This window comes from Neomonachus schauinslandi, chromosome 8, assembly GCF_002201575.2.
Source record: "Neomonachus schauinslandi chromosome 8, ASM220157v2, whole genome shotgun sequence".
Taxonomy (NCBI): domain Eukaryota; kingdom Metazoa; phylum Chordata; class Mammalia; order Carnivora; family Phocidae; genus Neomonachus; species Neomonachus schauinslandi.
This window is the reverse complement of record NC_058410.1, coordinates 101,153,914-101,178,489: the sequence shown is the minus strand read 5'-3', so window position 1 is coordinate 101,178,489 and position 24,576 is coordinate 101,153,914. Positions and strand designations below refer to the sequence as shown.

The following is a 24,576-nucleotide window of genomic DNA, read 5'->3' as shown; positions in this document are numbered from 1 at the left end:
AGCCAAAACGGTGCCAGAACCCAGAATGAAGAGACTCAAGAGACACACAAAATAAGTGGCTTCTAACAACATAAAGCTATTGCAGAAATCCTCCCCTAGATCAGCAGAGCTCTTATCTTATACAATAGGCAGTAAAGACTGGAAGCAAGGGCTGGGAAGTCTGAAATTATCTCTGCTTTCACCACATTGTCTGAAATTGTAGTTAAACATTATCGGTCAGTCTTTCAGATTTAGATAGGAACAAAGAATAACAAAAACTTCCTGAAACTAATCATCCAAGTAGAACTTAAAAATCAGTCTATTAGTATCAATGGTATTATTTGGTATCAGAAATGTTTTTTGGAACAGATAAGGTATAAAAAATGTTATTTAACTATTGACAGAGCTAGGTTAGACTTTTAACTTGATCTTGAACAAAAATGCACCCCATTCCCCAATAAACAAAATTGTAAGAACAATTAAGGAGATTCAAGCATTGCACGCACAGACACATGCAAAATTTAGCTGCATCTATAAAGATGGACAATGATTTTCAAGCAAACAAACAAATCAATAGATGAATAGAAGGAGCACAGAAATCTCTGTTAAAACAAATGAAATAAAGATGGGCAAGGCCATAGATTTGGATAACAGATCCAGTAGACTTCCCATGTGAATAACAGGAGTGCTAGACAAAGAAAAATTAACAGATGAGATGAGGAAGCCACTAAGAAGTAGAAGGAAGTCTATCTGAGCAGAAGAAGACTCAAATTTTCAAATTAAAATGCTTCATCAAATTCTAGGCAAAACAGATAAAAAAGGACATATTCTATTGTGAAAAAAAGACCATTAACTCAGAATTTTAAAATAAGACTACCATTTATAAGAACTGCATTGCAGGAAGGCAGGAGAGAGTGTTCACAAGCCAAGGGCTAATGGCTATCACAACCCTGTTCCTAAGCACATCACAATTACAGACTTAAAAAAACAACACCTGTGTATACCCAAGACCCTCTGAGTTTTGCCTTATGGTCAACAGGGAATGAGGGGGTCTCTGGACATCTGGATAGTGAAAACGATTCTTTGTGATGACCAGCAAGACTGGGGATAGTGGATTTTATAACATAAGCACACTTCAAAAACCCATGTGAAAGACACTCTGACGTACATTTGAAAGAAATCACCTATTTGTCTAATGAAATACTTAGGATCTATAAATAAATTATACGATTTCTCCAGAGGAATAAAATATTAAATAATTCACTGTTATTTGTAATTTTTAATACCTAGCATCTAGTAACTGAAGTTCTGTTAATTATACCAGCGCTTATTTCCTCACAGATACAAAGACACATCCTGACAAGATTCCAGGACTCCAGAAATAGAATAAAAATCTTAAAAGGTTCTAGAGAGAGAAAAAAAAATCGTATTTCTCTAGAAATGGTTTTATATGACTATGTCAATTACATTTTCTAAAATTTAGTTCTTTAAAACTTACCTTATAATGTGAGACATTAACTTGATTATTTTGTAGTTAACACATAGTAACAATTTATTTGGATTGAATATGAACTAAATATGAGGAGTGTATGTGTATGTGTGTGTGCTTGTTAATAAAATGAATTCCAAGCACCAAAGAAAGGAGTTCCAAAGACAAATGTTTTAACTTATAATAAAATAACATTTAATTTATTGGAATTTTATACAAAACAGACTTTGGTCAGATAGCATTTGACTCTTGTTGCAAATAGTAAACATGCAAAAAGAATTAAGCATAAAAATATTCAAGTGAAGACATAGCATTACCAACTAGACTATTTTTAAATCAAAAAAGCACCACCAAAAACAATCATGTTCTTGCTCTATGCAATACATTTCTTTCATATTTCTTATACAGATTTCTTACATATTGTTTTATTGGCTCTAGTTTTATACTTTTGGGATTAAAGACATAGTATGTATATTAAGAAACTGACATAATCAGATGTGTTGATTTCTTTGTAAATTTACCTCTATGGGAAAAAAAAAATACAAGAAGAAACATGGAATGTTCACCCTGTACCTACCCACTGGCAAGAGTAGTCTGGGAGTCCTAAAGAGAATCCATCTGACCCTCTATTTTACAAGTCACATTCCTTCAATTAAGCAATCATTGAGTGTCAAGAAACAGCATCAGATTGTGTTAAGATTTTTCACACTGGACATTTGGGGCTCAGGACCTATCCATTCTGTTCCATGTTTTTGTTGGATGCTGCCCTTTAAAAATTTTAAACATGATTCTAGATAATGGGAAAGGAAGCTGAAGCACAGGAATGATATTTAGTCTTTACGTTCTGGCTGGTTGTGGCCATCATGTTCATTCATCGTCAACTTCTTTCCCCATGGGGACCTTTAAAGAAAACAAGATAGGGCACTTTATAGTTTCTTTCACTTGGGCCTGACAGAGGTTAGTATTGAAACACAAAAGGTATTTTCTATAATTATTATCCAAGCTTAGAAAGAACTAGGAATAACAATTGTTTGTCTTGGGGAAAAATAAAAGAAGAAAAATATTTACCCCTCTCACCCTGACTACATTCTCTTCACCAAACCTGTTTTCCCTGAAAATCCCATTGAACACATCAAAATATCTATCCCTCTTAAGCTTTGCAGGAAATAATCTGGGGAAAATGCCAATGGAGTAAAGAGGTAGAAACTGGAGGATAGAAAGAAGATTATGTTATTCATAAAAACCTCTTGTCAGATTCTTCACTGAGATTCTTCAACCTTCCGTATTCTACCTGTTTTTACCTATTCATATATATGGTATAAAATCTCATGCCACTGCCTGGGATTCCTATTATATTTATGAGGACTTTTTATTGCTCTCAGAGGAGCAAGGGACATTTGCCTACTAAATTCTGTCTTTTCTTCATGTCCTTTCTGCTTTGGAAAAGACCTTAACTTCTGATTTTATCTGTCCGGACACATTGTCTCAGTTTTCTCTCTATAATTAGTCAGTTTATCCAATTTTATCACAAGGATGCCAAACAGACATTTAGGCTTTGTGTGAGCAAAACTTTCACTGGTATAGTCATCATTTACAGTCTTAGAACACTGTACAGTACCTCCCAATAAACAGAGTCATCAAAGAAGAATTCTGTAGTTGGCTGTACACGGACAATGAACCTGAGAATCAAACCTACGAGAGCAGGGAGACAAGGCACGTTATGATGCGAAGAGGAAAACTTACTCGCATAGTAATAAAAATACTACTATAAGGGGCGACTCTTGATCTTGGGGTTTGAGTTCAAGCCCCACACTGGGTGTAGAGATTACTTAAAAATAAAATATTAAAAAAAATACATATAAATATATATAGCTATAAAATCATCCCCTTGAGCTTACATGATTACTTTACTGTCAGAAGTTTAGAATATTTTCAAATTTACCAGTCGATATGTTTATCATCTATTACGCTGACCACATGTGGCACATGGAAGTGTTTACTTTTCATCCTGACCTGTGATCAGCCCTCCAACAATCGCTGTTCCAATCGAAGAACCTAGGGCAGCTGCCTGCATGACCATGCTAGACCTAGGAAGCCAAAAGAAAAGTGTTGTTTTTCCAGGATACCAGCCAACAAATCTCATTTCCTGAGGGAGTGGATGCTTGCCATCTTCAGGCCAGAGAGCAGCATTACACCAGCAAACGAACACTTCAACTGCAATTTTTGTTTTATTTTGTATTTTTATTTTCTTTGAAATTCTTGAGCAATGTTAAAAAGTCCTTAGAAGCACTTAAGCAAGAATCACCTTTTTCTTCAGGAATGATGAAAAGATCTTCCTTAGAAAGAGTTTAGTATTTTCTAAAAATATGGCATCAGGTTCTCATCCCCCATCTGATTCATTCAACAAGTAATTATTGAGTACTCACTCTGTGCCACCTTCCCTTCTAGGCACTGAGGATGCAGTAATGTACAAAATGAACATGAGTGGCCATCTTTCCTCACCCCATCCCAAAAGGAACAATTGCAATTTAATTAAAAAATCAATAAGATCAGAAAAGCTAATTTTAGCACATAGTGTAAAGACAACTTATTGAATATATGAAAAAAAATCTGTAAGTCATCTTAGACATAGTTACCTTAAAATAAAATTAGTAAAAAAAATGCCTCATAATATTTGGGAATGGAAGAAGGTCATAAAAAGCTATTGAAATGCATGATTGTTATAGGAGTGACAAAAGGACTAGGAATGTGAATACCTCCTTAGCACAGCACCTCACTTTTAGCAGGCAGATCATAAATAGTTGCTGAAGGGGGGGCGCCTGGATGGCTCAGTTGGTTAAGCGACTGCCTTCGGCTCACGTCATGATCCTGGAGTCCCGGGATCGAGTCCCGCGTCGGGCTCCCTGCTCGGTGGGGAGCCCACCTCTCCCTCGGACCCTCCCCCCTCTCATGTACTCTCTGTCTCTCATTCTCTCTCTCAAATAAATAAATAAAATCTTTAAAAAAAAAATAGTTGCTGAAGGACTGAAAGTGTGATTATGGGAAGGCAAACAAATGGAAAATGAGAGTGTCTTGGTGTTTCATCTTTGGTGTTTCATCTTCATCATCCAAGGGAAAGAATGCACTAAACTCGGGGCGCCTGGGTGGCTCAGATGGTTAAGCGTCTGCCTTCAGCTCAGGTCATGATCCCATGGTCCCGGGATCGAGCCCCACATCGGGCTCCCTGCTCGGTGGGGAGTCTCCTTCTCCCTCTTCCTCTGCCTCTCCCCACTGCTCCTGCTCTCTCTCTCTCTGTCTCAAATGAATAAATAAAAAAAAAAAAATTATAGAAGAATGCACTAAACTCAAATTTCCGTTTTTTCTTTTTATTTGAAGGGTTTAAATTTCTTCTACTATGTGAAAAAAATTGTACTGGTAACACATGCCCATTGTAAAAATATGAGAAACCATTAATCCAGAAAATGAAGAGAAAAAGTTTAATTTCCCTCAAGTCTTAATCAGTATAAAAATGTAAAATAAAGACATATATTTTTATAAAAAGGCAATCACATAATACTGATTTTCCCATTAATCCTTAAGTGTCCTTTGATGTCAGTGAATGTAGACCTGGATCACAATTTTAATTGCTATGGAGTGCTACAGTGTAAAAATATACTGTAATTATAGTTCTAGAAGTTGGATACTTAGGTTGCTTCCAATGTTTCATATTTTTTAAAATGTTGTGAGAACACATCCTCTTATGAACATGCTTATGAATTTGCCCAATAATTTCCCTAAAATAAAAACCTATCTAGAAATGAAATTATTAGTGAAAGTTTATACACTTCTTAAGGACTTTTTGAAATTCATATCCCTATTTCTCTACGTTAGCCACCATTCAGTATTATTATTCATTTAATCTTTATCAACTTTATAACTGAAAAATTGGGAACTTGTGTTAATTTGCGTTTCTTTGATCACTAGTGAGGATGAATATTTAATATATATTTATTCATTTGATATTTTTCTTTTGTCAACGGCCTATTAATTTTACCAGAATTTGCCAAAATCTTTTCCAAAATATTAAAAGATATTTTTGATAAAAAGTATTCCATGATAAAACAGGCTTGGGAAACAGGAGGTTTAACAAAATTAACCGCATTATTAGAATTAGGCTGGCATAGTGTGCACAGATGTCCTTTAAGAATCCTTACTTCGCCTTGTTCTATGCTTACCAAGAAACCTGATTTGCATTTTAGTATTCTGAATAGAAACATCTGAGTAAATAGTCTTGGCTCTTGGCCGAAATATTTTGCCTGGTGTGTGAGACGTGTGTGAATTCCACCCATGTGACTAGGTCTTCCAAAGCTCCTCATCCACCCCCACCCCCAAAGCCCCCTGAGCACATTGAGAAGTGGCTGCTCAGCCTGAATACCCAAGGACTAGACTCTCAACCGCAGAACCTACCCCAAATCTGGCCACCCAGTGAGACCCAGCCTGTGAGAGCTAGATAGTCTTGTTTTATTGCGTCCATGGAACTGGTGCAGGCATGATGCTCAAGAATTCCTTTATTTCTCATCATAAGGCACATCTTAAGAGTGTTTACACACCATAGCACTTAGGAATTGAGCTCATGGACTCAGGCTTTTATCATGCTTGATTTGCATTCAAATATGTTAGTGTTTGGTCTCAACAGCATGTTAGGTCCTGGAGAGAGCTGCAAGAAAATGTGGCTTTTTCTGGGGTTGTTCTCCAATTTTGCAAAGGGGGCAAAAAAAGAAAACAAACAGAAGAAACGGGTCAGCTCTAGACATGAAAGTGGAAGAAAACTTTCTATTCAGTAGAAAATATGATTAAACAAATTTTTTCAAATATTTATCATGACTGATCTCAACAGAGTTGAATTTTAATCTGTGAAAATTAAAGAGATTTTTCTCTTCAAATTATTCAACTCTAGCCAGTAGTCACTTTGAGACATTTTCAAACATATTCACCTTTTCTTCATGCTTTCAATGGGTTTTAAAAATTGAGTGTTTTGATTCCTCCTTCCTTAATCCCTGAGTTTATCTGGACTCTCTGATCTTCCTAGCTGTTTTGCATGGATGATTTTCATATCAAATTGTCCCCACCTTGTTACCTAAAAGTGACAACTGATGGCCTTTGACATCACTTTTGTTGTCCTGGATTTGACTGATAACTGTTCTTCCTCCGGCCATTTAAACATTTATGCCCCCTCTGGGAAGATTCCAGGTCTGTTAGAGCTTGAAGGGATTTTTAGAGAATAAACCTAAGTATCCAACCTCATTTTACAGAAGAGGAAACAGAACCACAGGAGCTAAGTGAGTTGTCAAAGACCCCATTATTAGTCAATAGCAAAGCCGGAGCCTATGCTGGGCTTCTGATTATCCAGATCCGCTTCTCTTCACATTATGCTAACTCATTGTTCTTTGTGCTGATCGTAGGAAATGACTGATCCTCTCATCACAGATGCCCCCTCCTCCATTTTGGTGATACCAACTAAAAGAGTAAGCCTACTGTAATCAGATTGTGATTATCAAGTTGCCCTATCTGTGAGGAGACACTTGCCTGTTAGAAATATTTAAATTAGCACTGTTAATTAAAACAAACAAAAACCAGCCACCATTCATAACATTAGTTAAGACACACCTTCCCATCCAATTCTATTCTCCTAGTTGTATCTTTTTGGCTTCAGTAAGGACCATACTTATGACTGTGGCCTGGATTGCTAAAGAAAAAACTTTCTCATTAGCAGATTCCTCCAAGAGTGTGATAAAACGTCATCGGACCTTAGGGTGCAGGAAAACCCATTCTTTAACTCACCCCTTAGATGCTCCCAAGGCTATCGCCACAATGCTTGCGAGGCCTCCTATCACACCAGGTAAGCCATGCAGGTTATGAACACCACATGTATCATGGATTCTCAGTTTTTCAGTAAGACATGGCTAAAAATGTAAAAAGAGGAAGATTTATTATTTTGTTAGATATACTGAAGTCAATGACCATGCAGGAAAATTTTATCTGTAGCCCCTTTTGCCATCTATATCTAAAACCCACTTAAGTCAAAGAATCCAAATATGTTGGTGGCAGAATTACTCATGTCAGTTTTTAGTAGATGGATTTGAAGGTGAGTGATTTCAAGTCCTCCTCCTTCTGACCTAATGATGATATTCTAAATTCCCTTAACAGGACACAGAGTCCTTCATTTTACAAAACAATCAAATATCATCAACAACAAAAACTTTAATGAAACTGCCCTGAGGAAAGTAACACCAGTACTTAGCATTCAAGTCACACTAATTCTTTTAATAATTTAATAATATCAGATTCTTTCCTGGTACACAGAAGAAGTGAAGGAAGAATAGGAACCACTGAACACTGAACTGTGAGGGGTAGTTCTGACAAGAAGGGAAATGACCCTCAAACAAGGAGGGGTGCTGATAAAAGGATTTTATCAGCTGATAAAAGGATTTAATCCTTTTATAAAAGGATGTGAGAAGATGATGGTACAGATTCAAGGTTTGACTGAGAGCATCTGTCATACTTACAGTCAGGAACTTGAACCCAAGCACAGAGACAATTCCCGCAATGCCCCCAATGATCATAGCACCATACGGCTGAATCTCCATGTCCGCACAGGTCCCCACAGCAACTCCTCCAGCCAGGGTTGCATTCTGAATGTGAACCTGTGGGGAGCACAGAAACACGAATGAAGTGAGCTGAATGAGGCAGGCTTCAGAAGGAATGAAGCAATCTATCTAGGGTTCCATGGACTCTATGGTATATTCTTCAGTTCAAAGGGCTACTGCTTCTTTTTTTTTTTAAAAGAAGATTCTTTGTAATGACAGAAGGCCTTTCTTCCAAGCAGTTGACATTTGATATCTTTCTTGCTGGGGTTCCTTGGTAGTGACTGAGTGATCAGGTTAATGAGACCAGTTTGGCGAGGAATGAGAGGAAAACCAAAGAAGTTGTAACGGAAGGCCTGGGTGCATATAATGTAATTATTCTAGTAGTGGTATGTCTATTTATTCAGTTTGGAAATGCATTTGTGGTTATCATGAACCAAAAGAGGTCTGTGGCTGCTGTGTACTTTGTGGAGTCCATGACATTCCAATATTCAAAGAGGGAATGTAGAGATACCAAAATGCGACATTATACATGAAAGACAACAGCTTTCACAAATGTCACTGTATTGAGAACATTTGAAGATGGTGGAAAGAATAACCAATTGCCATTTATCAGAATTCCTCAGAAGAATCATGTTCTGGCTGTTCTGCTTGAGGAGGAAAGCTCATCACTACTTTTAAGAGAGGACTGAGCTGTACATGAATTCTTTTTTCTTTTCTTGTTTTTAATTTTCTTTCATTAAACAAATTGTACAGCATTGAAATCCATGTCCATAGCTATGCTTGAAGAAATTACAATATCCTTTTCCTCCCTCAGGCTGGAAAAGAACAACAGCTGATGTGTGGATTATTCCTTCACAGACATTTCTCTAGTTCATAGGCAAGAAACTCAAAAGACCAACTTGGGAGGATTAAAAAAAATGCTTTGTTTTGAAATAATTTTAGACATGTAAGAGTTGCAAAAATACTGCAGAGTTTCCATATATCCCTGATCCAGTTTCCCCCAGGTTAACATCTTATGTTGTCATAGAACCAGGAAATTAGCATTGATAGAATACTATTAAAGGTCTTATTTGACTTTTTATCGGTATTCCCACTAATGTCCTTTTAATTTTCCAGAGTTTTATTCAGGATCTGACGTTGCCTTTAGTTGTAATTTCTTTGAGAGGAATATTTGCAGTTACAAAAACAGAATCAACTTGCACCCTCCCCCCATTCTCTTTTTTTCTATTCTTCGCAAGTCCTGTTTTTTTTTTTTTTTAAAGATTTTATGTATTTATCTGACAGAGAGAGAGAGAGAGAGACAGTGAGAGCAGGAACACAAGCAGGGGGAGTGGGAGAGGGAGAAGCAGGCTTCCCGAGGAGCAGGGAGCCCGATGAGGGGCTCGATCCCAGGACCCTGGGATCATGACCTGAGCCGAAGGCAGATGCTTAATGACTGAGCCACCCTGGTGCCCTGCAAGTCCTGTTTCTAAGGAAGATTTTCTAAGACCTTGGAGACAGTCAGCTCCAGCATTAAAGAAATATTCCTCAAATCTTTGATTTTTGCATGAGTATGTTCCCTAGTAGGCTGTAAATTCCTTCAGAACACTTTTTTGACTAGCCACAATACAAATTTGATGAAGAAACAAATGAACATTATTTTCAAAATATTCTGCAAGGTTTGCAGTGCTGTGATTTGTTGTGGCCGCTCAGCAGTGATGCAGAAATGACCTACTCATCTGGGTAACCATCAGTGTCACTTAGCGAAGCTTCCATGGTGGTTAATGTGCACTGACCATATCGAGCTTGCCTCTCTTCCCCACGAAGCTGGAAAATGCATAGGTTGTGAGCACGCAGGCAGCAAGGGAGAAGTACGTATTTACGATGGCCGTGTACTGTTGCTCTGTAGTTTCAGCAATGGCTGAATTAAAGCTGGGCCAGAACATCCATAGGAAAAGAGTCCCTGCGGTAAACCACAGAAAGGGATATTAGTGCTGGATATGGAAGACAGACCAGAGGAGGCAGTATGCCTTGGGTACTGAATCAGGCAAGTTCATGTCTACTCACCAATCATTGCAAACAAATCTGAGTGGTACACAGACTCCTCCTTCTCATGCCCCCATCTCAAGCCTGGCCGATATAGGACACCTGCTACCGCCAAGCCAAAGTAGGCCCCAAAAGCATGGATTGTCATTGATGCTCCGATGTCAGAGGCCTGAGGGGCAAAACATTCATGTTATAAGAGGTGAAACTGAGTCTCACTACAGGAGGAAAGTCAATGAAAGAACTGCTTCATTGGTTAAACAATAAAATAAATTAAAAGAAGGAAAGGATATGTCAGAGAAAGAATGAAACAGGATAGTGAAGTTAAAAAAAAATACAGGCTTTGGAGACACACAGAACTGACTTCCAATGCTAGGTCAGATACTTCCTTGCAATGTGACTTTAGACAAATTACTATACTTCTTTGGATCTCTGCTTCTGGAAAGTAGGAAATATAGTTGTGTTGAGGCCATGTTTGTAAAGTGCTAGGTCTTTGTGGACATTCAATTCATTTTAGGTTACTTCTCTAGGTTAGGGAAATTCTTAGTGAAATATTATGCACTGCATTTGTTTCAAAAGAAAGATGCTCTTTGCATTCATTTGACATTACAGTAAAGGTGCATTTAATTACAATTCAAAGACTGGAAGCTTTAAAAAGCCTGGGTCTTTCCCATATTTTTTCACTGTGTTATATGATGACGTGAAAACCAGCTGAGGTCCAAGATTCATTTGAAGCAATATATTTACGTCCCTCTTCAGGTCACTGTATGAATTTGATCCAGTTTTCTACATTCTCCTACCCCAAGAGGGAACGTTTGGAGTGCCAAACCTGAGGCATAGCTCCTATTATACTTACTAAGGTAGGAAAATGATACAGACTTATTGATTTATTTAAGATTTTCACACTTCATAAACTCCTATGTACCTTTCAGGTCCAGCTAAACTGTCACTTCCTCAGAGAGGCCTTCCTTGATTCCACAATCTAAGTTAGGTTTTCCAGTTATGCTCTCCCATAGCCCCCTGCACTTATTTTTCATAGCATGTATTGCAATTTATAATATTATTTGTGTGTGTGTGTGCGTGCACGTGCTTACGGGTGGGTAGGTGATATATAATTCTCTATTCGATGTCTTCTTCTTTCACTGGACTGTAAACTCTATAAAGACAGGGACATTAACTATTTTGTCTGTCAGATTCACCATCACATGACACCTAGAAAGTTTTCAAAAACATTTTCTGCTGAGAGAGCAGGAGGTGGGTGGGGGAATGGGTGAAATAGGTGATGGGGATGAAGGAGGGCACTTGTCATGATGAGCACTAGGTGATGTATGGAAGTGTTGAATCATGACACTGCACACCTGAAACTAATATTACACTTTATTACAACTAATAAATTAATATATCGCAGGTTAGCTAATTGGAATTTAAATAAAAACTTAAAAAATATTTGCTGTGGAATTAGATGTTCAATAGAAACAAGCAAAATACTGGGAAGTACCCAGAAATATTCAATTGATTATCCTGAGGGGAATCAATGAGATTTTCATGGGGGAGAAGAAATTTGATCTAGGCTTTAACAAAAGCCTTAGATCGGGCTAGTCAGGGGCGCCTGAATGACTCAGTCGGTTAAGCATCTGCCTTCAGCTCAGGTCATGATCCCCAGGGTCCTGGGACCCAGTCCTGTGAGCCCTGCACCAGGCTCCCTGCTCCTCCCCCGCTCCTGCTAGGGCTCTCTGTCTCACACTCTCTCGTGCTCTCTGTCTGTCTCTCTCAAATAAATAAATAAAATATTTAAAAAAAAGAAAGGGCTAGTCATCTAATAGTTGAAATTTCATAGGAATTGATCATTGATAGGAAATATAATGTAATAAGAAGAGTTGTGAAGTTAGAAAAATCTAGGTTTGAATCCAGATTTGGGCCAGTCTTTCAGCATCTGTGATCATTAGTTGTAATTTGTGTAACAGTAACAACATAATACCTGGGTCATAGTGTGGCAGTGACAATGAAATGAGGTAATGTTGATAAGATTCCTGGTTTACCAAAGGCACTCAAATAAGTGATGGGTGTAATTACACTTGCTATGCTCTCATGCTCACCAACGTTTGTCCCTAGGTAGAGTGGGCATCCTTTAGGTGTAACCAGAACTGATGTCCAAAGCTAGTAAGTATAAACCCTCTAATCCTTACCTTAAATACCTCACCAACCACATATTCATTGCCAGCAAAGACAGTGATTTCTATTATTGTCATGATCAGCATTTGGGCTGGACTTATTTTTCCCAGGACAGCTCCAAAAGAAATCAGGACTGTGGCTGTACTGAAGTCTGCATTTATCATGCTGAGGGAAAAAAGAAAGAATACGTCCAAGAATAATGCATACCCAACATACAACTGTGAGCATCACTTTATCCAGCGTGCAAGGGCCCCTCCCCATCAGGTGTTCGTCCCAGGTACCCTTTCACACACTCTCACTTCCTTCCCCTTCCTCTTTGCCATCTGCCATACATTCTGGTTGCTCCAGCATTTCCTTTATTTTGACCCACCTGTTCTTGATCTCATTTAGGTTTTTCTTTATTTTTGTTGATCTGATAAACGAATTACTTTCTACAGTGTTTACATTTCAAAATGTAAATATAGTCATGTAGAAAAAAAGCTATTGGAGGATTTTTGCTCCCTGTAGCTGGAAGGAATAACCTTTAATGAAAGGGGAGTTCTCGTGTCCTTAAAGTCAAACCAGAGAGGATAGAGACGTGAAAGTATGACCCGGCTCAGTAGAGCGAGGTGTCGATTCACATCCTGGAATCCCAACAATCTTCTATTGTCTTAGCGAGACAGTGTGCTGGCTAGTTCGGAGGCTGACTGACAAGAGACCAAGCAGAGAAACAACTGCTCTGAAAACACAATGGTTGAAAAATAAGGGATGCTCACTTTTTGATTCCAATGTAAATTGTCTGTCCATGGTGGTGCATGATCCCCTGAATAAAAGTGCCCCATTGGAGGCCCAATGCAGCAATGAGTAGATTGATGCCCACACTACTGAAGCCATATTTTTTCAGGAAGGTCATAAGGAAGCCAAACCCAACAAATATCATTACATGCACATCTTGGAATACTGAAAAAAAAGGAAAAAAAAATTCTGTGTTAGGGAAGAACGATGGAAGTGTTGCATCATAGTATACCCCATTTATTAAATGTTACATCCTTTATATAAAACACTGCAAAGGGAGAGCATTAACTGGGCAGCCAAAGACTAGACTCCAGTGCCAACCTGACTGCTTACCAGCTGTGAGACTCTGGGCAAGTTGTTCAATATTTGAGCCTTTTCTTGGAATACCATGTGCTCTCATATCTCAAGAGTTTTCCATTACTTTCCACCTGAGGAAAACTTTGCAAAGCACAGTGCAAACATCACCCGCTCTTGCAGACTTTCCCAGTTCTCCCAGGGAAACTTAGTATTTCCTCTTGTCTTTTACACAGCATTCTACATATACTTCAACTTCAGCATTTGCCACACTGTATTAGCATTTATTTAGTGTGCATAATATGGTAATAGTTCCTTGATGAGGTGTTCATCTCCTGCACTCGACTATGAGTTTCTTGGTTGAAGGGATTAGGACATAGTCACCTTTTGCTCCCCAGGATTTGACATAAAAATCTGCATATAAGATAAGAGGCAATAATAACTAAATTAATGGGCTACAGTCTTTATTTGTTATACAGATACAAATCTGTATAACAGCACCAGCCCTGGAAACCCATCAGTATTCAAGTCCAATAGGATAATGTCTTTGTTAGCACTTTCTAAGCCACTGTAAAAAAAAAAAGGCCATATCCTCTTGAGGGACAAATATTTTACTTGGTGTCTGGAAATTAAGTTAAGGTCCCCCAGTTCTAGTACATGATTATGTGACCTTGGGCAAGGGATTTATTCTCTCTGAGATCCAGTATTTTCATCTGCAATACTGAAAAGACCCTGTTTCACACAGGTACTTTGCGTGGGATAACCTCTGTGGGAGAGAGTATGCAGTAAAGCACTATAAATAAAACATATGATCAAAAATAAATAAAGAAAGAAAACATATGCTCAAATATGAGATAGTGGGAACACAGGCTTTTCCCTCAAGAAAGGTATAGCTTCATTAGTGAGACATGTATTTGGTTGAACCATATGAAATGGAAATTTTTGCATTGAAATTATCAATGAAAATGAGTCAATGATTGGCAACTTCTTGTGGTTCAACCTAACAGATACACAAAGCAAACCGAGATCAAATATAAAACCAGAGAGAAAAAATAAAACATTTAAAGTCAAATTACTACTAACCATTGTGGCCAGGGGTTTAGGTGGATATAGGCATGAGGAAGAACATGCCCCCAAAATATATCTCAGAGGAAACTGATGTTGGAATCCAATTAATTTGCCTAAAGGGTGGGGTTAGGATTTGAATTCAGGCCAGACTCCGCCAATTCCTTCATGCCTTGAGCACAGTAGGGATGGATGTAAAAATAACCAAGGCAGAGTGTTGGCTTCGCAGGCACTCAAGGACATGTTACTACCCCTTGGTTCTTTCTCCCTCTGTTCTACCACCAGGCTTGGGAGACAGTGTGTTTGAGGTTGGGAGACCACACCACTCAGGTTTGTCTACTGTAAGAGATGTTGTCATACACTGCCCAGATACCCCTTTTATTTTTTTAATTTTTTTTAAAAGAGTAACATTTTCTTTTTTTTTTTTTAAGATTTTATTTATTTATTTGACAGAGACAGAGACAGTGAGAGGAGGAACACAAGCAGGGGGAGTGGGAGAGGGAGAAGCAGGCCTCCCGCTGAGCAGGGAGCCCGATGTGGGACTCGATCCCAGGACCCTGGGATCATGACCTGAGCCGAAGGCAGTCGCTTAACCAACTGAGCCACCCAGGCGCCCCCAGATACCCCTTTTAGAAAGGAAGAACTTATTCTTTCTATTTCCCCTGGTTGTAGGGAGTGTTGCCAGTTGATAGCCCTAAGCTCTCAGTTCTCTCTGGGAAATGCTCTTGCCTTTCCCTGGGGTAGCCTGTATCCAGCGACTGATTCACAAGAGCATCCTCTGGCCTCAGGGAAGGACCACGTGAAGCGAGACAATCCCAGTCTCAGGATACCCTGTGGGGTTTCTCCCTGCAAATCTTCTTGCTACAGGTGTTGATCTTTAAGGCACTCCCTACTAAACTTCTTTCAGGCTAATGTCTGTCTTAAAGTCTGATTCCTGGGGAGCTTAACCTGTAGCACCTTCTTTATGGGCTTCATTCGTCTCTGCAGAACTTTCCTGACCTTCTCTCCTGACACAACTTGCAGACCACATTAATTTTAAACTTCGCAAATTAAATTTGATAAGCTAATCTGTGACAGTGATCCCACCCAGAAGTGGATGAAGATGTTGACTTTCCAAAGGTACCCAGCATTTCAAAGGCTTTCTGCAGGCATTTGAAGAGCTTTTGGAGGCATGGGGATTTATCCTAAGGTATTACTCTATGACAAATAACAAGACAGATAGATACAGTTTGCATCATAGAGTGAGCCAGTAGGGTCCTTTGGTGGCCTAGAAGCCAATCTAACTTTGGATGAAGGCAGCAAATGAAAGAATAAAGAGAATGAGAACAGTCCAAACCTACCGTGATTCAGGCACACACTAGTGTCATTCACTCTTGCAACCCTATCCATGCAATGAGAGTTTTGGCCATTTTATTGTACATTGGAGCTACTTCCCCAAAAAGGCAGTATGAGGAGGATGAGAAAGGAAAGAATAGATTTCTGAAAATTGTCCCTTGTCAGTGCCTTTGAGGGAAGTAGCAGAGAGGAGAATGCTGCACACAGTCTTCTAGTTCAGATCGGTGACAGTCTCACTTATGCCAGCATTCTGGACGCCCACCGTCATCTCATTATCTACCCAGGGAACTTTGGGATTGGGGATTGGGATTCTATGTGACCTGATGATGGGCAACGGTCAACTAGTGAACCTGTTTTGGGTTTTGAAATATAAGTGACCGTATATATAAAGTGTGCTCTGATAGTTTTTCCCCTCAAATTGTTACTGCTTTTCACCACAAGGGGGCTTAAGAACCTCATCTATTATTTCAATCGCTGAAGAGTTCATAAAGTTGTGAAAGCTCTTAACAGATAATGATTCTGTATAAAAAGTGTGGATAAGAAAGATCTATAAACAATTAGAATTCTATATCATCTTTTATCCTGCTCTAAGAATTTGTGGGTGGGGACTAGAGAGAGGGCCATGAGTTTAGTTCTATAGTGTGAGACTGCCATTCAAGGAATGAAGTGAGTGTCCTCTCTGTAAGGGAAGGGGGTTGAACTTTTGTGAAGTCTTCCAACAGGTTTTAAGAATTGCCAAGATTTGTCTAAATCAGATATTCTCAAGAGAGAATTTTAGTCTCCAGAGAAAATGTGACAATAGCTGGTATCTTCTGTTTTATTTCCATCTCTATCTTGCGGGAGGGTATCTCCTAAACCCTGATAACTCAACACGCTTAAAATGCAGATGATGGATTCCGACTCACTTTCCACCACCACCACCATCAAACGAATGAAACAGACCCATCCTTCCCCTGTATTTCCTGTATATGTCTGCTGCCCCCAATGTCTTCTCCATCCCAAACCCAACACTTCTTGACCTGGGAAACTTCTATACGCCCTTCAAGAATCAGGTCTTCTGCACAGTATTACCGGTCATAGCTGTAACATCGTGCATGTTCCTCTTATTTTATTTCATTTGCTTATGTGCTTGTCTGTTTTGTTACTCTGTGTGCTTGCTTGTCATTTATCCAAATACTGTGCGAGCACTCCCAATGAGGCACTCTTTCAGGAGAAAGTGAATTCAAGTGTGGAAGTGGGAATCCAGACGTGGCTTGTCCCTAATCGGGCCCTGGCAGAAAGTCCAGCACCTGTAGCTTTTCAGGAGGTGCCTCAGTTATGCATGAGTAAGTGGATCACTGAGGACGGTCCCCGAGGATTCGTCTAACTGGGACTGTCAGGCTCTTATTTAGAAAAATTGTTTTTCTGGAACAAGTGGTAAAACTTGTTCAGCTGGCTAATGAGAAATTGTTCAGCTTTCTTTCTTTCTTTCTTTTTTTCTTTCTTTTGGTTTGTTTTTGCTTTTTAAAAGACTTTATTTATTTCTTTCACAGAGAGAAAGAGAGAGAGAGCACCAGCAGGGGTGGGGGTGGGGCTGAGAAGCAGAGATAGACTCTTTGCTGAGCAGGGACACCTAACTCAGGGCTCCATCCCGGGACTCTGGGACCATGACCTGAGCTGACGGCAGACCTTTAACCAACTGAGCTACCCAGCCGCCCCTTTTGTTTTGCTTTTTAATGGTTAAGGACTGGCAAGGTGTTTGCCGGGCACATAGCTTATTTCTCTTAGAGAGTTCCAGTCCTTTGAACCACTGAGATTATATTCTGAACTCATCCTCTCTGAGAGAAAAGTATCCTTAGGGTGGTTTCTTTCCTCTCCCACTTCCCAAATATTTTAACTGCACGTATTTCACATATTTAGAAAAATAGCACAATGAATATATGTACTATTCACCTAGATTTAGCAGTTGTTAATATTTTCCATGTTTGTTCTCTCTCTCTCTCTCTTCAGATATGTATGTATATATTCCCTAAACCATTTGAAAGTAGAATGACATTTTGCCCCACCAGTTTAGCATGAGTTTCCTAAGGAAAGGGACGTTCTCCTACATAACCATAACATCATCATCACATCCAAGAAATATGACATGGATACAATAATATTATCTAATATAGAAGCTATGTTGAAATTTCTCCAGCTGTCCCCAAATTGTTCTTTTATAGGATTTTTAACCCATTAACCACTCAACTTTCATATATTTTTTGGTTTGTCATGTGTCTTTTATTTAGATAGGTTCTCGCACATGCTTTTTTTTTTTTTTTTGAAGTAACAATCGCTACCATTTATTGAATGCTTATTATGTGCTAGCCCATTCTATAACTGACTTAGGGCCTACCACAGCCCCATGAGACAGGTCCCACTTTTATCCTCCTTTTTTTTTTTATTCTTATGTTAATCCCCATACATTACATCATTAGTTTTAGATGAAGTGTTCCATGATTCATTGTTTGTGCATAACACCCAGTGCTCCATGCAGAACGTGCCCTCTTTAATACCCATCACCAGGCTAACCCATCCTCCCACCCCCTTCCCTCTAGAACCCTCAGTTTGTTTTTCAGAGTCCATCGTCTCTCATGGTTCATCTCCCCCTCCGATTTCCCCCGCTTCATTCTTCCCCTCCCGCTACCTTCTTCTTCTTCTTCTTTTTTTTTTTTCTTAACATATATTGCATTATTTGTTTCAGAGGTACAGATCTGAGATTCAACAGTCTTGCACAATTCACAGCGCTTACCAGAGCACATACCCTCCCCAGTGTCTATCACCCAGTCACCCCATCCCTCCCACCCCACCCCCCACTCCAGCAACCCTCAGTTTGTTTCCTGCGATTAAGAATTCCTCATATCAGTGAGATCATATGATACATGTCTTTCTCTGTTTGACTTATTTCGCTCAACATAATACCCTCCAGTTCCATCCACGTCATTGCAAATGGCAAGATCTCATTCCTTTTGATGGATGCATAATATTCCATTGTATATATATACCACATCTTCTTTATCCATTCATCTGTCGATGGACATCTTGGCTCTTTCCACAGTTTGGCTATTGTGGACATTCGCACATGCTTTTTATTGTTGTTGGTGTTTTGTCGTTTATGTAGAATGTCCTACAATTTGGATGTGTTTGACTGTTTCACCATAGTTAGAATGAGACTAAATATTCTGGGAAGAATATTCTATGGGTGGTGTTGTGTACTTCCCATTGCACCACACCAGGTGGCACATAATTTGTTTGTCCTATTACTAGTGATGGTGAATTTGAACATGTGGTTAAGACTGTTCTGCCAGATCTCTTCACCATAAATGTACCTTTTGCCCTGTAAACTATAAGCAGTCTGTAGGGCAGTTCTTTCAGACATGTGTTCTCCAGTAACTTTACCTAATGGTTTTTGCTTTCATTGAAGAACCTTGCTGGAATCAATTATTACATTTTTAATTTCAAAATTCTAATTTTATATATCTATTATTCCTTTTATATTAATTAGTTGGCATTCTTCTATAAGGAAGAGCTTCCTCTTTCTCCCCTTCCCCCTCTTTGGGGAATATTTCTATGAGTTCACTATATCCTGTATCACTGGATATATCACTGTATCCAGAATATAATCTCAGTGGTTCAAAGGGCTGGAACTCTCTAAGAGCAATAAGCTGTGTGCCTGGCAAACACCTTGCCAGTCCTTAACCATTAAAAAGGATATAGAAGTGAAGGATATCACTTCTATCCTAAAGGATAGAAGACAGCAAGAAATCTTTATTTCAATAGGTTACTATCCACCATATCATTATTATTTTTAATTCTCCATTTATCCCCAATTTGTCTAGTTGGTGCTGCTTCAAGCAGGATCCTGTGTTCTTTTGGCGAATCCCCATTAGTCTTTATACCTTTGGCAAACTTTGTGCTTTCTTTACCCTGACCTGGAACCAACAATTTCTCCAATGAGCCCCTGAGTGGGGAATGGTATTTAGAAACTAGGATTTGGGTTCTACTTATGCTCATTGCTTCCAGTCCTTTCCAGTATGCAAAAACTATTCAATCAAAGGCAACAGACAGGGTTCTACTGGTGGCTGATACCTTATTGTTAGGTTATCAACCACAGACAGTATGTTAATTCAGGAATAGAAACAATTTCAGGTAACACTTAGAATAACAGCAAGCAATTCCCTAGGAATCATTTACACTGCGCAAATTAGTTACTGTTTGCCTGTAACATATATCTAGATCTGCTAATTCTTTTGGTAACAAATGAGCTGAATAATATCTGAGTAAATAGAGAAACACATTCTTATGTGTAGATTTTTAAAAATAAGTCATTGTACTTAACCTATTGCTGGTATTGAAATTCATAAAATAATGTCTAGTGCCATGTAGATCCTTTGTCAGCTTACCTATAACTTCAGTGGTTCCCAAGTGTGATCAGCACACATCTGGGGGTCTTGGAGACACTTTCAGGGAGTCTGAAAGGTGACAACTATTTTCATGATAATTGTATGGTGTTACTTGCCTTTTTCACTGTGTTGGTATTTCCAGAGATGACGAAACAAAGGTATGTAAAACTTATGAGCCCTTTAGCATGGATGAAAGCAGTAGCACCAAATCACGCTGGTGGTTGTGGTACTCTTTTTTATTTTTTAATATTTTGTTTAAACTCAATTTAGTTAACATATAGTGTATTATTAGTTTCAGAGGTAGAATTTAGTGATTCATCAGGTGCATATAACACCCAGGGCTCATCACATCACGTGCCCTCCTTAATGCCCATCACCCAGTTACGCCAACCCTCATTTCTTCCCTAGAGCTAAGAGTCTCTTATGTGGTATTCTTTTTTTTTTTTTTAATTTTATTTTATTATGTTATGTTAGTCACCATCTTATGTGGTATTCTTAATGACCACTTACTTGCAGGGAAAAAAAAAAAAAACAAAGACAGGTTTTAATTAAGAATTTTCTGGTGAAGCAGCAAAAATTATTACTCTAACTACTGACCTTCTTATATGTGTCTTTTTAATATTTTGTAGGAATTAGTGTGTGGAAATGCCATTACACATAAAGTCCTGCTGACACATGATGGGTATCTCAGAAACAAAGCACTTTTGTTACTGTTTGAGTACCAACTGAATGAGCAGGTTTTTTTCATGGAACTCTATTTTTACTTGAAATAAGAGATTGACATAAACTATGGTTTTTCAGACAGGCATTGACATTGTCTGAAAAATGAATGAAGTGAGGCTGTCATTTCAAGGAAAAGAATCAACAGTATATGTCGCCAGGAAGACCTTTTGTCTTTAAAAAAAAATCAGTATTTTAGAAAGTTTGTGTCTTTCACTGTGAGCTTATCAGCTTCCTGATACCTCTCAAGGGTTTTCTGGTGAGATGGCTGGTGGTATGAACAAGTACCTCTTTCATTATTATATGATGAGGTATGTCAATGTTTGGAATATTTGCATAACTGTGAATTAATATTTTTCAAATGATTGATGTATAACATAACAAGATCACACACAGGTAACAACTACTCAAAGTGTGACACCAGTGGATTGTAATGTAACAGAGTATAACAAGATCATGGCTGTGGCTTTAACGTCCCATAGATATTAAAGATGTGCGTCTGTAGAATTTCTACTGAAATGTTGACGGGCCTCAAATGGCCTTCTCCCTAAACTCTCCTTTTCTCTGCTCTGTTTACAGGTTAGCAAGAATTAGCTGACTGTCACAGTCACACTTCATTCCTTGTCAAACCATCTGCCTGAGGACGCCTGGGTGGCTCAGCGGGCTAAGCGTCTGCCTTAGGCTCAGGTCATGATCCCCAGGTCCTGGGATCGAGTCCCACATCCAGCACCCTGCTCAGTGGGGAGTCTGCTTCTCCGGCTGTCTGCCATTCGCCCTGCTTGTGCTCTCTCTCTCTGACGAATAAATGAAATCTTAAAAAACAAACCAAAACAAACCAAAACTATCTGCCTCAGCAGAGTGACCAGTACTTTGCTAAGTGCCATGAGGGCCCCAAACCCACAGAGTATATCTTGTTTCTCAAATGAGTGTCTACGGAGTCATTCATGGCATGAAACATAATGCTCAGGCGTACCACACACTTCCACGGTTATACCTGGGGATGGTCTGTGTGACGGCATGCATTGCTCTGCTATTCAGAAAAGCCCAGCAGAATGCAAGCAAGAGGGATGAATAAACCTGTATCTACCTGACTTAAAATATAAGTTAATGTTCTGCCTTGCTTATTTGTGAAAAACTCGTAACTTCCACCAGCCTGCAGTTGAGAACTGCTGTAACAGGCCGTGGTCTCCTTAAGCAGGAGCAGAGCCTTCCCTGTACTTGACTCTGGCACTTGGTACAACACATGGCACCAGGCAAGCACCTGCTGGACGTGAACACTTCTTCTTAACAAGCAAATATTTAATAATCTTCTCTCTAATGATTTAGGCTGTCACATAAGTTTTGTGTAAGTCGATTTGAAATGTAGGGGAAAATGTAGAAAATGTAGGAAAAATGTATATGTATAAGCACAATCAGGTAGCTTCTGGGCTATTCTACAAAATATTTTAGCCAGGGATAATATGGTTGAGTCATCAGGTGGCTCTAGGGTCATCATGTCTGCCTGAGAATACTCCCCATTATATAAACCCCCTCAAAAAATGGAGGAAAGGGAGAACAAATGTCATATGGTTTTTTAAAAGCTTAGACTTATGCCAAAGAACTGTCATAAACATTGCTATTATTTTAAATGATTTAATCAATTAATAAATAATAAAATTAGGTGTGCCTTATTTACAAAAAAAAACCAATGTCTATAATAGGGATGCATTGTGGGGCACCTGGTTGGCATAGTCGTTGAGCGTCTGCCTTCGGCTCAGGTCAGGATCCCGGGGTCCTGGGATCGAGCTCCGCATCGGGCTCCCTGCCCTGCAGGAAGCCTGCTTCTCCCTCTCCCACTCCCCCTGCTTGTGTTCCATCTCTCACTGTCTCTCTCTCTGTCAAAAAATAAAAAATAAGGGGAGCCTGGGTGGCTCAGTTGTTAAGCATCTGTCTTCAGCTCGGGTCATGGTCCCAGGGTCCTGGAATGGAGCCCCGCATCGGGCTCCCCGTTCGGTGGGAAGCCTGCTTCTCCCTCTCCCACTCCCCCTGCTTGTGTTCTCTCTCTCTGTCAAATAAATAAATAAAATCTTTAAAAAAAAATAGGGATGCATTATCATCTCCCTCCCTGGTTAATGATGTAATGAATATGCCTGGCTCCAAATAGGCAATCAGTTAACGGTAGTTATTATTGTTTTATTAACTATTTCACTGCCTTCCCTATCAAACTTGAAACTAAATCCTTTCTTTTCTTCAGTTACCATTCCCAGGGAAGGATTCTGCTTTTAAAATATATTAGGTGGTTACACTTTTCTTCCCATTGCAGAGGCACAAACTGCTTCCCTTGTAGAATGTTATAAAACCCAGAGTACATCCATTTACTTCCAATATCATGTTTAATACCACTTCTTATACCTTAGGGCCCCCACATGAAGTCTAGGCTCCTTTCTCAATATTCCACTCTGTTTCTACTCTCTTAGATTCTTTGTTGTTGTTGTTGTTTGGGGGGGGTGATATGTTTATACTTTGCAGAACTAGGGATCAATTTAAGGGAAAATTAATATCATTTAGCAGATGTAGGTAACACAAAAGATTCATCAATTATTTTAATTTTTGTCTTCTTACGCTGGTATTTGAATAGACACAGATTCTATCCAAACACATTAACTACAGAGACCGGATGCCATAGACCAGATACCTCAGCACAAACTTATAATACCCTTAGTACTCATAAGTATCACAAATTCTGTAAGTTGTTCCAGTGTGGAGGTCAAGGGGTTACAGAATTCAAAGATTTCACATTCTAAGTCCCCCAAATGGGTTCACAATCTGAAAAGCCCAAAATGTATAATAAGAAGTAGATTGTTTACTCACGAGGATGTAACTCAAGGGATCTGTCCACTTTTGTTGTGTTGGTGCTGTTGAGCTGTTGGATAGTGTTCTGCTCCGTTTCATACTTGACAAAGTATCCAAATAAAGCAATCATGAAAGCCTCCAGTACAATGGCCATGAGAGGGAATAAGAGCTTCATGTTTGTGGCACAGGACAGAGGCACACTGAAGGCTTCACAAGCTGTGGGAGGTTGATAAGAACGGAGGGACTGCTCTGTGTGTGGAATTAGGCTGCATGTTTAACGCCAGTGACATTGCAAGAAAAAAAATGGGCAAGACTGGTGAAAACACCCACCTCTTGGGGAGAATTATGCTCTGTAATCAAATCATTCAAAATGCTAGTTCGAAGAACATAGGAATCATATAGCATGAAGTCTTTTGCAACTGGTTTCTTTTACTTAGCACACTTTTTCAAGCTTCATCCATGCTATAGTATATTTCAGTACTTCATTCCTTCCCATGACCAATTAATATTCCATTGTATGGTTATACCATATTTTATCTGTTTGTCCATTGATAAACATTATGATTGTTTCCAACTTTTGGCTATCATGAATAATGCTGCTATGAATAGTCATGTACGAATTTTTGGTGTCGACATGTTTTCATTTCAAACATTGAGAGGTGGAATTTCTAAGTCATATGATAATTCCATGATTAATTGTTTGAGGAAATGCCAGACTGTCTTCCAAAGTAGCTGCACCATTTTTATTTCCATCAGCAGTGTATGAGCATTCTGATTTCTCCACATCCTCAGCAATACCTGCTGCTATCTGACTTTTTGATCTAGCCATTCTAGTGGGTGCAAAGTA

At 39.1% G+C, this 24,576-nt stretch overlaps 1 protein-coding gene across 1 annotated transcript; it reads right to left on the bottom strand.

Moving 5' to 3' along the window:
* Nucleotides 1–2,335: 2,335 nt before the first annotated feature.
* RHAG (Rh associated glycoprotein) lies at nucleotides 2,336–23,904 on the bottom strand. The gene is made up of 11 exons (XM_021691933.1): nucleotides 23,748–23,904; nucleotides 13,044–13,227; nucleotides 12,303–12,453; nucleotides 10,141–10,288; nucleotides 9,870–10,036; nucleotides 8,014–8,151; nucleotides 7,289–7,410; nucleotides 3,482–3,555; nucleotides 3,087–3,160; nucleotides 2,546–2,674; nucleotides 2,336–2,368 (listed from the first exon to the last, which is right to left on the bottom strand). Exons 1-11 carry the CDS (start codon nucleotides 23,902–23,904, stop codon nucleotides 2,336–2,338), a joined length of 1,377 nt encoding a protein of 458 aa, XP_021547608.1.
* Between the last annotated feature and the right edge of the window lie 672 nt (nucleotides 23,905–24,576).